The sequence below is a fragment of the Choloepus didactylus genome, chromosome 4 (assembly GCF_015220235.1).
Source record: "Choloepus didactylus isolate mChoDid1 chromosome 4, mChoDid1.pri, whole genome shotgun sequence".
NCBI lineage: Eukaryota > Metazoa > Chordata > Mammalia > Pilosa > Megalonychidae > Choloepus > Choloepus didactylus.
In genome coordinates, this window is record NC_051310.1 from 94,501,137 (window position 1) to 94,518,199 (window position 17,063).

General features: G+C 42.2%; 1 protein-coding gene across 3 annotated transcripts in view; it reads left to right on the forward strand.

Moving 5' to 3' along the window:
- Positions 1 to 17,063, forward strand: part of PDE8A (phosphodiesterase 8A) — a 202,056-nt gene that overhangs the window by 172,112 nt on the left and 12,881 nt on the right. For all 3 annotated transcript variants that reach the window (XM_037833126.1, XM_037833125.1, XM_037833127.1), the window contains 8 exons: positions 1,475 to 1,545; positions 1,813 to 1,977; positions 3,014 to 3,062; positions 3,310 to 3,445; positions 4,963 to 5,161; positions 8,989 to 9,206; positions 10,766 to 10,898; positions 13,712 to 13,879. In XM_037833126.1, coding sequence (XP_037689054.1) covers positions 1,475 to 1,545; positions 1,813 to 1,977; positions 3,014 to 3,062; positions 3,310 to 3,445; positions 4,963 to 5,161; positions 8,989 to 9,206; positions 10,766 to 10,898; positions 13,712 to 13,879 — 1,139 coding nt within the window. The remainder of the gene's footprint in view (positions 1 to 1,474; positions 1,546 to 1,812; positions 1,978 to 3,013; positions 3,063 to 3,309; positions 3,446 to 4,962; positions 5,162 to 8,988; positions 9,207 to 10,765; positions 10,899 to 13,711; positions 13,880 to 17,063) is intronic.

The following is a 17,063-nucleotide window of genomic DNA, read 5'->3' on the forward strand; positions in this document are numbered from 1 at the left end:
CTTGGCTATTGTAGATCCTTTACATTTCCATAATTTTTCAAATCAGTTTGTTTGTTTACATTAATACACACATATTTATTTAAACTCCTGGGATTTTTGTCTTAGACTGTCTTGAATCTGTAGACCAATTTGAGGAAAACTGAAATCTCAGTAATTCTGAGTTTTAAATATGCTATATGTCTCCATTTAAGTCTTTATTTTCTTTCAGCAGTGTTCTGTATTTTCATTATAACCTTGCACATCTTTCATTAGATTTATTGATGCTATTAGATTAATTGATGCTATTGTATTTTTTTTTCAGTTTCCAGTTGTTTGTTGCTAGTATATGGAAATGCAATTGATTTTTGTATATTAACGTGCTCCTAGTAACGTTGATTGTAAGAGTAGTATGTTTGTAGGTTCTTTTTGGACTTTCTGCATAGACACAATAATCTTCATACCTTTTTTCCTTACCTTATTGCATTACACTGTTGTTTGATTTTTATAAGCACGTCACTTTCATAATATTTTTAAATGAAAACCGATCCTTTATGAGATGGTGATAGTTTTTTGATTTGATAACCATGTTGAGTAAAATGAAAAGTTGGCAACTCTGTACTGGTTACCAAAATTAGATTTAAGAAGTTCTGTTGGTCTCAAAGTTTAAAGTGTTTGAGAGTCCCTGAGTTGGTTAACCTTGGACAGTGTCTCTCCTCAGGCCTCAGTTTCTTCATTTGTAAAACAATGCTGATGCATCAGGCAGTGGAAGTCTATGGTCCTTTAAGGTCTCTGGTAAACAGCATTTGGCCTGATAGAGGGGCTTTCATGGAGATACATAGAACTCTATTTGAATATTTATTTTCCTGCCTATACATTACCCAGGTTTCCCCCACCCCAAAGGAACCACGTGTTGACAGGTGCAACAAAAAATTAACAAACTTTAAGATCCTAAGAGATCTTAAATGCTGTTTGCCTCATTTAAGGATTTACCTGGTCAGGTCTAGAGTAAGTCTAGATTAAGTCTACATTAAGTATTACAATGTAAAGCACCAAAAGGATGCCTTGAAGAATTTAATCCAGAATTCATGTGTTTCCATTTATTGTGAGTTGCAATTTATTGCTCCTTCCATATATGAAACAAAAGAGGCTGGTGTAACTGTCTTCCAGAAAATTTTTACTCCTGGATAGTAGCTAGCTGAAGAATTATAAAGCCTAATTGTTATAGAAGCAAAAAGAGGCTAACTGTTTGGCTTTGGCTCACTAGATTGTTTTCCCCATTTTTTCACTGGCCTCTGGGGACATGTGCATCCTAGTGCCTAGAACTAAAGAAAGCGAGTTGGTTAGGCTTGTTACAATGGGACGGAAGCTCAGTGACCATGTAGTTTGGCCTTAGCCCTTCATGGTGCCTGGGAGCACACTAATGCCAGGGTTGGGAAGGACAGTCACAGAGCCCTTGGCTGTGTTCACCCCAACATCTGCATCCCTTTTTCCACAGTTGCCAACCAGAGACGACACTCCTCTATGGCCCGGATACATTCCATGACAATTGAGGCACCCATCACCAAGGTGAAGCAGTTTGTGATCGGTTTCCACTGAGCACAGAAGTTCCTTGTTCTCCTGGTCAATTGTTTCCAGTGAGAAGAAGCAGACACCTGCACAATAATGTTAATGCTTTCACAGTTGTACAATCTCCTCTAAAAAGAGGATGTGTGACAAGGACATTATATTCATCTTACATTGGCATTAAGCACTATTGCCAGCCTTAGTCTCTGGATTGCTTTCTTCTTGTTTTTAGTATTTTGAAACTTAAGTCTTCTTTCCATGTTATTATAGGTAATCAATATTATCAATGCTGCCCAAGAAAGCAGCCCCATGCCTGTGACAGAAGCCTTAGACCGTGTGCTGGAAATTCTCAGAACCACTGAATTATATTCACCACAGTTCGGTGTTAAGGATGATGATCCTCATGCCAATGACCTTGTTGGGGGATTAGTGTCTGTAAGTATACACAACCAGGCTGCTGACCAGAGCCTGCCTACTCTTGTTTCGTTTTCTCAGAGGTTCTTTGTTTATAAACCAGGCTCTCTAGAAAAGCAAGCAGGTATGTAGAGCTCAGTCAAGGCCTAAACTTCATTGCCTAGGCTTGGCTGCTCTCTGGCCAGAGGCCATTATCTACCTGCTGCCCACCACCCAGAGAGACCTCAGTGTGGAGTGGATAAGGGAGGAGCATATCCTAGACAGCAGACATGAAGGTGTTCTCTAATTCTGCTTAGGGGGTCTACAAGTAATTTATTTTTACCTGCTCACCCAATTCATACTTTGATAAAAATAAGGTTTTAGACAATGACCATGGAGTGATGGAAGAGTCATTATCCTAGTGATGATAATGTCTGAACTGTGGTCCTGCCTATTTGAGACAGAAGCTCCTCTGGCTGTAGACCTATGTGAAGATGATAGGGGCAGGGGATGGGATGAAGTCTTAGAGGTGAGTAGATAAAAGAGGCAAGGTAGGGAGAGGGGAGCACAGAACTAGGGAAGGACTGCTAAGGGCAGGGCTTAGGCAGGGTGGTTGGGAACAGTGCTGAGGAACTTAGAGCTCCCACTTCTCACCCAGAGAGGCCAGAGTCGGAGAATGAGGTAGACTATAGGAACCGAAAGAATCTAGTTTTCTAGAGGAAACCTGCTGCCCAGTAGGTGAGGAGGGTGGAAAGAAATTTATGGGAAAGGGTTGAGGGTAGAAAGGATTTATCCCTAAGAGACCTAAACAGGCTAGGAGTACAAGCTCACTTCCCTGCTGTTGACACTACCCCTGAGTTTAGCTTCCAGCAGAGCCAGTCCTTCCCAGTAACGAGCTGCACCGTTCTCTAGTGGCTGTGAGTTCAGCGGGACCACAGTGATGACTCAGGGGGGCTGGGGTGGATTGATGGACAGGGCTACCCTTGAGCTGTCCTCTGGGACTGACCATCCATGGAATTTTCAAGCAGAAAAGGATGGTTGTGACTTATCTTTTTCTTGTTTTCTTGGTTTTTATCAGGATGGTTTGCGAAGACTATCAGGGAATGAATATATTCTTTCAACAAAAAGTAAGCTTTTCCTTTTTAAGTTTTTGGATCTCTAGCTCCATATAATAGGTCAGGCTTGAGTGATGAAAATAGTTTTTCTCAGATAAAAATTTTCAAGTAATTTTTCTTTTCAGTAAGAAGCATCTCAGCATGTCTTAAAATCTTGGAAACAAAGCAAATGTCCCCTGAAGCAGTACTGTCCTGCTGAAGAAATGATTAATGTCGTAAAGCCTATTAATTTTGTTCTCCAAATTGCATCATTTTGCAGACCTTCAACAGGTTCCAGGCAATATAATCACTCCTATTTCCCTTCATGATGTCCCACTGCGGATAGCCCGGGCCATGGAAAATGAAGAAAACTGGGACTTTGATATTTTTGACCTAGAAGCTGCCACCAACAAAAGGTGAGTCTATTTGGAGCTCAGTGGATGGAGAGCTGGGTTCCGAGAGCCTGTGTGCAGGAATTCTGCCCAGAGCTGGCCCCTGGTGAGGGAGGGGCGTTCAGGAAAGAGTAGAGGGCAGCAATTGCCCCACATCATGGGGGCTGAGCCTCAGTCGGGATCAGTGAGAAGCCAGGAGGGGGAGTCTGCCTGGCCCTGACTTCCATGAAAATAGCAGATTCATGGAAAGAATGAAATTAAGAGAGTAATTTAACCTCTCTGAATATCAGTTTTCTTCTTTAAAATTATTACTTTCTTCTTTAGGTGCTGAAATGTTACAATAGCAGCAAAGAGCCTTTCTTAGAGCCTAGAACTAACATTTACTAGAAACACACACACACACACACGTGATGAGAGCTGCCTCCAGATCATGGTTGCCATGTGTTGCTGAAAGGCATAGGAACACCTAAAACACCAGTCACTGTTATCTGGGTTTAGTCACACAGTGTGGGTATGGGGTTGGAATTTTAACTTCAGTTTTGTACTTGCTAGATAAAAACTGTTAACCAAAGGGGAGTTTGACTTGGCACATAGGAAAGGGATGGCCACAGAGCCGGATGCCAGCAGGGGCTGTCCTTCACAGTGGCAAGGCCCTGAACCTGGCAGACAGAAGGCACTTGCCAGAGATGTGTGCTTTGTTGGGCCATGGGATGACTCAGCTCTCATCCCACACTGGGTGAACTGTCCCCCAAGAGAGCCCCCACCCTTTGCTATGCTCACTGTGAGTCATCTTGCTGTTACATTCTACTTCCCAAGGCAAATGAATCTTTCAGGCCCTGGTTTACATTCTGTTCTTAAGTGAACCAGACTAAGGCAGGTCATTTCAAGTCCTGCTTACTTCTGGATACTAACTCAAGAGGGCCAAGTTTCTTGACCTTCGAAGCCCAGGGCAGACACTGGACCACGGTGACTTCAAGTCATTAAGGTTCTGACTTGGTAATCAGTCATCTTCTCAGGGAAAACCCCCCCATACCATAACACCCACCCCCAGATTGTTGTGACAATTACATGATAAGTGAGAGTGTCTGGTTCATATTTCTTCTAGGCAAAACATCCGGCCAGTGACATAGGCCCGGCAAGTCCAAAAGGAGAGAACAGGGTTCAAAGTGAGACTAGTTTAGCGTGGTAAAACATTGGTTTTGAGGAATCCACTAGAGCAAATAGAAGTCTGAATCGGGAAGGGCAGAGCCAGCCTCACACCAGCAATTGGGGAACTTCAGAAGGGAGCTCTGAGACCAGAAGCCTTTGTTGGCAGTCCTGTCTGGCTGGTACATCATGATTCCCAGAAGAAGGGCTTGGGACTGGGCTCTGCACAGGGTTGGCCTTGGCTGAGGGGAGAAAGAGCAACAGGCAGGCCTGGGCTCTGCCATGTACACGCTCTGAAGCTTGGCTCAGATTTGTTTGTTGGCTCTGAACCTATTTGAACCTATTCAAGGCTCAAAACACTTTTGTTTTAATGCTGTATATGTTTTTTTCTAAAGACCTTTGATTTACCTTGGACTCAAAATGTTTGCTCGCTTTGGAATCTGTGAATTCTTAAACTGCTCTGAGTCTACGATGAGATTGTGGTTACAGATTATCGAAGCCAATTATCATTCTTCTAACCCCTACCACAATTCTACACATTCTGCTGATGTGCTTCATGCCACTGCCTATTTTCTCTCAAAAGAGAGGATAAAGGTGAGCTGATGTTTATATTCCATGTTTAATGTGTGGGAGCAGTGGAAAGAGTTGACTGCTTCTGCCTCTGCAAGATGTGAGGCAGTGTAATTTCTCAGTTGTCCCTGCACTTGTGCAGTCTGGCACAGAAAGGCTGTTGCATGTGAGAAGTCAGGCAGGAGACCATGTGGTAGCTCTGGGGAGTTGATAATGTTCCTTCATGACACAACCCCTGCTACAGGAGTACAAGCAGCAGGATTTTGTCCCATGAAGAATAGGAAGGGGCTGTGGGTTAGGGTAGGGCTGTTCTGAGAGCCTCATTCTAGACCTACAGACAAGAACAGCCAACTGACTGTGCCAGATACTGCCACTTAAGAGTCCCACCTCAGACCTCACAGTCAGCAGGGTCTGAGACCGAATTCATCATCTTTGCCCCAGCAGTACTCCCATCGTCTCATTTATCCAGTCCAGGGTTCCTTCATCCCACCAGCCAACCAAGCCAGAAACCTAGAGGCATCCTCGGTTCTTCTCAACCTCCAGTCACTCAGCTTTGACTGAGTATCCCACCTTACCTATTGTAACACCTAAATGTTCCCAGATTCATCTCCTCATAATGCCCCTGCTGCTGTCCCAGTGAGGACCATCATCCAGACAGTTGTAAACTAGAACTTCTGACCATTCTGCCTCCTGTGGAACTCAACTTACACTGCTGCTAGTGTGATCTTTCTGAAACAGCAAATCTGACTGTGTCATTCCCAGGAGCAGCTTCCTGTCTCCTGCAAGATTTAAATTTTAAAACTCCACAGAAGGGGTGTTCAGGGCTTTCTGTACTAAACTCAAGCCCATCTCTTATCTTCCCTCCCATGCCCCAAGCACACAGACCCCATCTGGGCCATGCTAAACCAGTTTAGTTTCTGAAGTTTTGCCCTTGACATGCTACTCCCTTTGCTGGGGCTGGCTGTCTCTCGCATCTTTGCCTGTCCTTCAGGGATCCATAGCAGTGCCCTCCTCCATGTTCCCACAGACTCCTGGGAAAGTTCCTGATTTCAGTGTGTTAGAATGACTAGCCACTATTTGGACCACAAGTTCCTTTTTCATCTTTGTATATCCAGGCCTCAGTGCATCAGTGCCATGGATGAGGGGTAAGGATCGTTAAACTCTGGCTCCCAAGACCCTGGGCTCCAAGGATCAGGTTCAGTGGCCTCTGGTGTCTACTGGTGACTAATCTGAACTGGCTCATTGTCTGCCTTTAGCAGCTCCAGCTTTGAAGCAGCACGAGAGAAGAAGGGGGTGAATAGAGAAAACCAGAAGAGACAGACTGAAATAGGCCAGTCCTGTCACAGTGAGGAGAGCTTTCCAGAAAAAAGGCTCTACATGATGAAAGTTACTCACTGCCCACTCCCAAACCAAGCTTCCTAAGAAAGTTTTTTATGTTGTAAATCATTAGGGATATTCTTGAAGCAGTAACTAGCCTTGTACTGATTTGCCAAAGTATTTATGTTTCCTTCAAGATACATTATAAAATGGAGCTCCAGTGACACCCAGGAAGGCCATAATGTGGACAGGACCAGGACTGCTGCAGTCAGGCAGAGACAGGCCAAGTGCCTACTGGTTGTATTTTCTCACCTGTAGCATGGAACTAATATATAGGAGAGAACAAAGTGAAATAATGACATCTAGCACATGCAGGTATTGAGTAAATTTTCATTCCCCACCTCAAAGGTCAAACCTTCTCAGATCTAGATCTTTCAGTTACCCTTCCTCTTCTCCCTCTAGTATTTTTTTTTCCCCTTGAGGAAAGAACATGACCAAGATCTCAGGTAAAAATGAAAGTCCAAAGAGAGGACTGTTTTCTAAATTATGAAAACAAATGACAGGGGAGGGACATCTTTGTGTCAAGACAACTCACCATATGAAGTCAACCCAATTTTTGCTTAACTATTCGATAGGTAATGTGCAAGTGTACATTCAGAAAGCCAACTTAAAATCACTAATTTTAAACAGCATTTGACATACTGTGCCAGTTTGAATAAACCCCCTTTTTATAAAAGCCAATCCATCTCTGGTGTTTTGCATTCCGCAGCATTAGCAAACTAGAACAGATTTTACCCCACTCCTGGTACCAAAATCTGTTCTAGTTTATTTGGCTACACAGTTACAGTCTTAAGGCCATAAAGTGTCCAAGTTAACACATCAGTAATCAGGTACCTTCACTGGAGGATGGCCAATGGCATCCGGAAAACCTCTGTTAGCTGGGAAGGCACGTGGCTGGTGTCTGCTCCAAAGTTCTGGTTTCAAAATGGCTTTTTCCCAGGATGCTCCTCTCTACCAAGCTTGCTCCTCTTCAAAACATCACTCACAGCTGCACTGAGTTCCTTCCGTTTTGTCAGCTCATTTATATGGCTCCACTGGTCAACTTAAACCCACCCTGGATGGGTGGAGCAACACCTCCATAGAAACCATCCAATCGGAGTCATCACCCACAGCTGGGTGGGGCGCATTCCAAAGAAACACTCAATCTGATCAACCTTGATAACATCTGCCCATACAAGATTACATCAAAGATAATGGCGTTTGGGGGACATAATACATTCAAACTGGCACATATACCATATAGTAAAGTTAAAACTATTGGTTTACTAGATAAATTCCTTATTTTCAAGTGTCCATAGAGCATTTCCAAAAACAGTCTATTAGACCACAATGAATGTCTTGATAAACTTCCAAGTTTCAGAAGCTATATTTTCTAACTACAATACAACAAAACTAGAATAAAGGTTAAATTAAAAATGTCATCCACTTATAAATGAGAAACTTTTGAATAATCTTGGGATCAACAAGGAAATAAAACCCAGCATGATTGGTTACTTAGAAAACAACAAGAAATGAGAAACCTATAATACCAAAACTTATGAACTGAAGCCAGAGGTATATTTAAAGGTGTACATTCATAGTTTAAAATACTTTCATTCCTTAACAAAAAGAAAAAAAAAAAAGAACATGGGAAGAGCCAAATGGAAAGTGGTTCTTTGAAATAACCAAGAAAATAAAGTTCTAGCCACACTAATCAAGAAACTAAATTTTTTTACAAAACATAAATACACAAATTGAAAATGGAAAAGGATAGGCGAAAGCTCCTGTACACGTCTTTGCCAATTCAAGAATCTTAAAATAGGTGGTTTTCTAAAAATAAAAATTTTTAAATCAAATTGATGCAAGAAGTAAAAATCCAAGAGTTCATTGACTGTGAATGTAATTTTTAATCTATTAACTAATTTCTTCTAAACCTGGCTCCCAGATGGACTGGTGAATTCCTTATATCTTTAAGGAAACTTCCCAGACTACACAAACTTTTCCAGAGCCTTGAAAATGATAGAAATCTTCCAGATCATTTCACCAAACTCACAGAGCGCTGACACCAACCTGACAAAGAGACACTTGAAGGAGGGGAAACCTTAACCAGTCCCCAGTTTATATAGGTGATATATACTTTAAAAAACTCTTTTATTCAGTTATCTTCACTGAGTAATATTAGTTTATGTTGGCCTAAGTCAGTGTCTCAGACTAAGGAAGATTGTTTATGATGAATCTAGAGATAGACTGGCTGAGGAGGTGACTTACATCTGTTGAGGACCAACTTGTGAGAGACTGAAAATCAGATAATGTTCCCTCATAAACATATGCAAAGATGTAACCACTTGAGAATGGGTATAGGAAATTGATTAGCACACACAGTGTTCTTTTCCCAGACATATGAAATATGCTTACCATAAAGTAATAGGGCAGAAAGGAAACTGTAGAGAAGGCTTTCTTGCATACCCCACTTTAAAAAAATCTCTCGTTTTCAGCAAACTTTAGATCCAGTTGACGAGGTCGCTGCCCTCATCGCAGCCACCATTCATGACGTGGATCACCCCGGGAGAACCAATTCCTTCCTGTGTAACGCTGGAAGCGAGCTAGCCATTTTGTATAATGACACTGCTGTACTGGAGAGCCACCATGCCGCCCTGGCCTTCCAGCTGACCACTCGAGATGATAAATGCAATATCTTTAAAAACATGGAGAGGTAAGAATAACCACTGAGAAAGTTAGTGCATGTTGGTACCTCTCTCTCTCCTTCTCTCTCTCTCTTTAAAAAATATCTTTGAGTTATAATGCATAAAGTAGTATTCACAGAGTTTTGCAATCACCACCACAATTGATTTTAGAACATTTTCATCACCTGGGAAAGAAATCCCAAATCCATTAGCAGTCACTTCCCAATTCCCCTGTCCATAAGCAGTCATCAGTCTATTTTCTTTGGCCATTTTTTGTAATTATTTCTTTCACTTAGCATAAAATATTGGGCCCCATGACATTATCTCCTCCCCTTATTTCTAGATCTGAGGCATGGAGTCCTCAACAGCTGCCTAGTATGTATAACATTAAACCTCTCCCCAGGCACTAACAGTAGACCACAGCTGAGGAAGCAGACAGATTTGTCTCTTGACAGTTCAAGAAAACAAAGTATAAAGCTGACATCTTGAGCTCCTATGAGACTCAGACATGATCATCTCACATCTCTGCCTGGAACACTCCACTTTGCCCTCCTTTGCCCAGCAAATTTCCCCTTATTGTTGTCTCTCTTAACACATCACACCTTCAGGAAGCCTTTTCTGATCCACAGCACTGTTGTTAAACTCTGTAATTATTCAGTCCCACATTCCTTCATGGCACTTTTCACATTTTTTTCACTAAATAATTTAATTACTTGTTGAAGCTCTGATTAGATACTTAAGCACTGTAAGGGCATGTACCCTTGGTATCTTGCACAGTACCTGGTATATAGTAAGGACTTAATAAATTTTCAATTAGAAGGGAAAAGTGATCTATTGTGAGGAATACTTATTGATTTGGAGTTTTAAGGAGAATATTATAAGGGATTCTTTTAAAAGGGGTATTCCTGCTTTTATAAAACTCCCTTCTGCCATCTTCCAGGTATTATTGATATTTGCTTGTAGATACATCAGTTACACCTGGAAAAGAACACAAGACCCTGATAACTTTGGTTTTCTCCAGAGAAAGGAACTAGGTGATTAGAGAAAAGGGGTTGAATGGAGACTCATACCTTTCAAATTTTGAATTACACAGATTGCCTCTTCAAAAAAATAAAAATAAGAACTCCCTGTGATTTTCCCAGCCATATCAAAAGATCTCCTACCTCCAGGTTCTCTTTACACTAAAATTGTTGTGTCTCCAGGTATCTGCATGGATGGTACATTCTTTATAACCACAGCCCTTCATCTTCATTAAGAGAAAGGACTTAGAATAAAATAAAACAGTAGGGGTTGAACTAAGAACTGTATGCATTATACTACAGAATGACAGCTACATAAACATTTCATCTATAAAGACTTTGCCCATAAATTTTTGATGGTAACTTCTGTTCAGGTTCCGCTTGCTAACAATCTAGGCACTAACCCATAACTTCCACAACATTCTTTTAAAGTGTGCCCTGCAACTTCCAGTAACATTAGAATTTTAACTGAAGTGGACACATATCCTGGATAACAGATTGCTTTCGGGAGTACCTGTCTGGTCTGGATCAGTGGTCTGTAGCAGCCTGTCATTTGTTGTCTGAAACAGGAATGACTATCGGACGCTGCGCCAGGGGATTATCGACATGGTCCTGGCCACAGAAATGACAAAGCATTTTGAGCATGTCAACAAGTTTGTCAACAGCATCAACAAGCCCTTGGCAGCACTAGAAGAAAATGGGGTAAGGGAAACTTACTGTAGAGAGAACCTGTGTTTGGGTCCCTATGTGTCATGGTGACATGTGATCTAGGTTATTATGAGCTGTGGGTGGATTCCTTCAGTGGACTCATTTAATTTTGTTTTCATTAGATAGAAATTATTGAAATACAAAAAGCTTAGCAAAACAAATTCAAATAGATGCAAAAACTCTGAGTAGAGGATAAAATTTTAGATAAACTAACTTTAGACAGGGGACCATTCTTGTACCCTTTCTCACAAATGTCCTCTTCTACCCTTCTTGGGCATTCTGGAGTCAGTTAGAGCTCTTGAGGTCTCTCACCAGCCACTCCCCACTCTGTGGTGGCAGCAGCCATCCTGATGGTCTGTGTCACAGGAGAGTGGTAAGTGGGAAGGACCCTGTATTCGGACCCTTGTGACATTATCCCTGCCTCATTTCTGAATTTGAGGCATGGAGTCCACAACAACCGCCTAGAAGTGTAAACATTAAACCTCTCACCAGGCAGAAGACCACAGCTTAGGAAGCAGACAGATCTGAGTCCCCATCCTAGCTCTGCTGCACCACATCCTTGTCTGTAGGGTAGAGATAATAAATCTTAAGGCAAAGACAAGATTAATGGGCATGGCACATGATAGATTTTATCACATGAGATTCAGTGAGATCAGCAACCTAGAGGATATGTTCTTTCATAGCCTTCTTTCTGGAGGCCCACTTATATACCCTTTCATCCACACCAAATCCACTGAGAATTTTGGCACCAGCTCACAATCTTGTCTACCTATCACCAACTCCTCTCAACTTACATCACTGTTTTAGTTTCCTAGGCTGCTGAAAATTGATACCATGAAATAGCTTGGCATTAAATAGAGAATTTATTAGCTTACAGTTTGGGGCTGTGAGAATGTCCAAATCAAGACATAATCAAGATGATGCTTCCTTCTCATAGACTGGCTGCCAGCAATCCTTGGTTCCCCTGCCATGCAGCAAGACCCATGGTGGCATCTTCTGGTCTCCCTTCTCTTCTGGAGTTGCATTGCTTCCGTGGTGTGCTCACATGCATTCTCCCTCTCTTCATCCCGTTTTTAGAGGACTCCAGCAATACTGATTGACATGAGTCATACCCTAACTGAAGTAACTTTATCCTTAGGCCCTACTTTCAATGAATGTATATCCACAGGAATAGATTTAAGAACATGTTTTCTTAGGTACATACAGTTCCAAACTACCACAATAACCATACTGAGATTTTGCCAGGCACAGGCATGACCTTTCCTCTCAGGCAAGGGTCATTCGAACTCCATTTCACTTCAGCAGTTCATTTATTTGGCCATGCCCAGGCTTTTGTCTTTTCTGGCTTCCAGCTATTACCCCTTCACGCTTACTCATCATTAACCTGATGTTCAAACCTGTTGAGAACTCTGTTCCTTTCACTGTTCCCTGTTCTCCCAGTTTATCAGCCAGCTCCTGACATTGCCTTACAGGGAGTTTGAGTGAAGTGGTGCCCACACCAGCCTCTTTTATTGAACCCTTCCATCCTGGATGGGGTTGTCTGTCACCCAGGCCACTGCATCTGGCTGACCCCAGGTTATACAAGGAAACCATAAGACTTACGGGCTTGGTTTCCTCCATCTAGTCTGGGCAGTTCCCACACGCAGCTGCATCCTCTACTTGAAAATCATGTTTCTCATTTCTGTTATCAATACTTGGGGTTACTTCTGAGAGTTAGACTGGAAATCAACACTGAGTGGGTCAGAACAGATACAAAATAAACTGAAAGAGAATAGTTTCAAGCCTGGCAGTTCTGAGCTGCAAACTGAAGGCACTAATAATACATAGGAAGAAAGAAGGGTCAGAACAAAACTGGTTGACCAAGTGGAGAGTTGGAGCAAGGAGAGCCACTGAGGTAGCATTGGTTATGTCTTTCCTGGCACTCTCCTGGGGACTGGGCACCTGGCCATCTTGATGGCAGATTTCCCCCACTGAGATGAGTCCTTCAGGCCTTCTTGGACATGTTTAAATCACATGACTAAATCCTCAGAGAGGTTGCTTCATAGGCACAGGATCACTATAAGGAGACTTCCTTGCTTCTGCCTTCTCTGCCCCAGTATTCCCTCCTCCAACCAAAATTCTCTTTAGAGGGCATGCAACCAGAGGTTCCATTAAATCATGAATTAACTCCTTGTGAAGCAGACGGCTTGAGGTACTTAAGTTCTCATTGTGGCTCAGCTGGGCAGCTTTGGACAAGTCACTTCACCTCTCTGAAACCCAGTGTCCTAATCTGTAAAATGTAATGTTAAATAATAATACCACACCACAGATGTTATGAATGCAGCTCAAAAGAAAATAAGTCCCTTTTACACCATAAAATGTTAGGTTAAAGTGAAGGAGTATCATCATATATAACATGATCTTGGTATAAGAAAGGCTAATTCACAGGATCACAGCTATCACAGGGTTGGGTTTGGGATTGGGTTGTGAGTTAGGAGTCTGGTGACCACAAGGATCTTCATTACCAAAGGAGAGATTGTGTGGAACAGAAAGAAAAGGCCACTGTGAGAAAGATTTGGAGAGGAAAAAAAAGGACAGATTTAACTTCCACTGCTGTCTCTCTACTCTTAGGTCCTGTGGAAATCTCTCTAGGTCTTGGTTTTTCCCTTTGTAAAGTGAGGGGCTAAGCTCAATGTTGAGTGCCCGCAGGGTTCTGGTTTGTGGAACCTTAACTGATAGATCCTGGCCAGTGCATTTTTTTGCTTAAGTAAGAGGCTTTGGCACCAGGAGACCTGTTTTGATTACTCTGAATCTCACTCATGTTTTAGGAAACTAATAAAGATGAGAAAGACATAACTACTATGCTCAGGACTCCAGAGAACCGGACTCTAATCAAACGAATGCTGATTAAGTGTGCTGATGTGTCCAACCCCTGTCGACCCCTGGAGCACTGCATTGAATGGGCAGCACGCATCTCAGAAGAATATTTTTCTCAGGTAAAATGCTCTCTTAAGTTCCCTGTGTAAGTTAAAGAGGGTTTCACTAAAGGCCTCTTATCAGAGCCAAGTTATCAAACCATATGTTAGGGGGAGGCATCTTTTTGTTTTTTTTTTTAATGTTTAAATTAAATTATTTAGTTGTTTCTGTGGGTTTACAGAAAAATCATGCATAAAATACAGAGTACCCATCTACCTGGCACCCTAGTTTTAGCTAGTCCAGATCCTCTTTCATCACTGGCCAGGTAGCTCCTACAAGACCAACCTTCTGGAGAGAACTATAAACTCTAGACAAGATATATCGACTTGAAGGCATTGAAGGAAAAAAGCAGACAGAAAGTGGGAGGGAGTCTCACTTGGATGAGGAATGCACTGAGTTTCCAATTTTTAGGACTTTTTTTCTTGAAGGCAGTCACTAGTCAGTACTACACCAGCACTTAAAAACTGGGATAGGAACAAGAAGTCTTATGGCCTTGAAGAACCAGAAAACAGAGTTCAAGGCAATAGCAGCCATTGCAAAGTAGGGGTGAGGGGGTTGCATGGGGTGAATCCAAACATGCTGAGACTAGAAGAACTAAACAGATTTTAGCTGCCAGTCAACACAGGGAACTTAGAGCTTAAAGTTTGAGTCTAGCCAAGTTAATTGCTAGATAGAATAGTAAACACTAACTCTTTGGAGGAGTCTAACAGAATCCAAATCTCCACAGCATAAAACATTCACAGTGTGCTAGATATAATCTAAAATTAGTCAACATACAAATTTTAGGTAAACATAATCCAGTCTCAAGAGGAAAGACAAAACCAACCCAAGATAACCCAGAGAGTGGAATTAGTAGACAAAGATTTTAAAAGCAGCTATTATAACTGCTCAGTGAAGCAAAAGAAAAGGAACGAAATGATAGAAAAGCTCAACAGAGAAGTAGAAAAAAAAAAGAAAGAACCAAATGGAAATTCTAGAACCAAAATACATATCTGAAACTTTAAATTCACTGGATGATTTAACTACAATCAATACAACAATACAAACAATAGCAAAGGAAAGAGTCAATGAATTTGAAAATAAAGGAGAGATAGAAAAAAAGACAGGAAAAAAATGAACAGAATTCCAGGAATCTTGTAAAATATTTATGGAAGGTCTGACTTATATGTAATAAGAGTTCCTGAAGGAGGTCAGAGACAGACTGAGTGGGGCAGAAAAAAATACCTAAAAGTATAATGGCCAAAATTTATGCATACAACTTCATGCATCTAAAAATCTTGAAAGGTAGCAAAGAAAAGTGGCACATTATTTACAAGGGAACAAGAGTCACATGTCTGCTGACTACCAGTAAGAAACTATGAAGGCAAAGACATTGGAACAGCATCTTTTTTTTTTTTTTAATCTTCATTTTATTGAGATATATTCACATACCACGCAGTCATACAAAACAAATCGTACTTTCGATTGTTTACAGTACCATTACATAGTGGTACATTCATCACCCAAATCAATCCCTGACACCTTCATTAGCACACACACAAAAATAACAAGAATAATAATTAGAGTGAAAAAGAGCAATTGAAGTAAAAAAGAACACTGGGTACCTTTGTCTGTTTGTTTCCTTCCCCTATTTTTCTACTCATCCATCCATAAACTAGACAAAGTGGAGTGTGGTCCTTATGGCTTTCCCAATCCCATTGTCACCCCTCATAAGCTACATTTTTATACAACTGTCTTCGAGATTCATGGGTTCTGGGTTGTAGTTTGATAGTTTCAGGTATCCACCACCAGCTACCCCAATTCTTTAGAACCTAAAAAGGGTTGTCTAAAGTGTGCATAAGAGTGCCCACCAGAGTGACCTCTCGGCTCCTTTTGGAATCTCTCTGCCACTGAAGCTTATTTCATTTCCTTTCACATCCCCCTTTTGGTCAAGAAGATGTTCTCCGTCCCACGATGCCAGGTCTACATTCCTCCCCGGGAGTCATATTCCACGTTGCCAGGGAGATTCACTCCCCTGGGTGTCTGATCCCACGTAGGGGGGAGGGCAGTGATTTCACCTTTCAAGTTGGCTTAGCTAGAGAGAGAGGGCCACATCTGAGCAACAAAGAGGCATTCGGGAGGAGGCTCTTAGGCACAATTATAGGGAGGCCTAGCCTCTCCTTTGCAGCAACCATCTTCCCAAGGGTAAAACCTGTGGTAGAGGGCTCAACCCATCAAACCACCAGTCCCCTATGTCTGTGGTCATGTTAGCAACCATGGAGGTGGAGTAGGCGAATACCCCTGCATTCTCCACAGGCTCCTCAAGGGGGCACTACATCTTTTTTTTTTCCTTGGAACAGCATCTTTAAAGGGCTATTAGGAGAAAACTATCAACTCAGAATTCTGTACCCAGTGAAAAACATCCTTCAAGAAAGAAGGCAAATTGGAAAGGGGAAGATGGCACAGTAGGGAGCTCTAGAACTCACTCCTTCCAACAAAACCACTATTAAACAGGCAGGAACTGTCTGAAACAACTGTTTTGAAACTAGAGGCCAGAAGAACATTGTACAGTATCCAGGGAAGAGCAGAAGGAAAAGGCTGATAAATTATGATAAAGAACAGTAAATTGCCCCCTCTGTGGCGGCTCCTGGTACCCAGCCCTTGGCTTGCTCACTGGTGAAAGAAAGTCCTCAGAGAACAAGGATGATCACAACTTTTGAATAGCGAATTTGGATCACTGGGGGCCTGACTCAGAGTGCCATTGTTTCAAATTTCCCCAGACAGGGGAGGTGACATAGGGACTTAAAGATGCAGCACTTCCTCAGGGCTGCAGGAAACAGGCCAGGAAAGCTCAGCTTTGGGGAGCTGTCAGAGAAGCTCTTGGAGCCCTTCTTTGGAACTGGTCAGCACCTTCTTCATGGGTCCCTGGCCCTGTTATGACTGGAAAAGACTGACTTGGGAAACTCCTTTCTGGCATGCCCCTCCTAACAGAATTTGCCCTTTAGGCAAAAGTCAACAAAAGGAGTGTAAGAAACTATAGAAGCGGAGTCAGGGGCAAAGGCCTGCCAGCTTCAAACACCCAGAAGAGGGAGGTTTGTCTCCTGGGAAACAGAGGGGACAACCAGAATCCTGTAATCAGGGGAACTCCAAAACAACTAACAAGCAAAATCCCAGGACAAGACACAGGCCCAGAAAGATAGGGAACACCCTGTGCACTTCATTCGC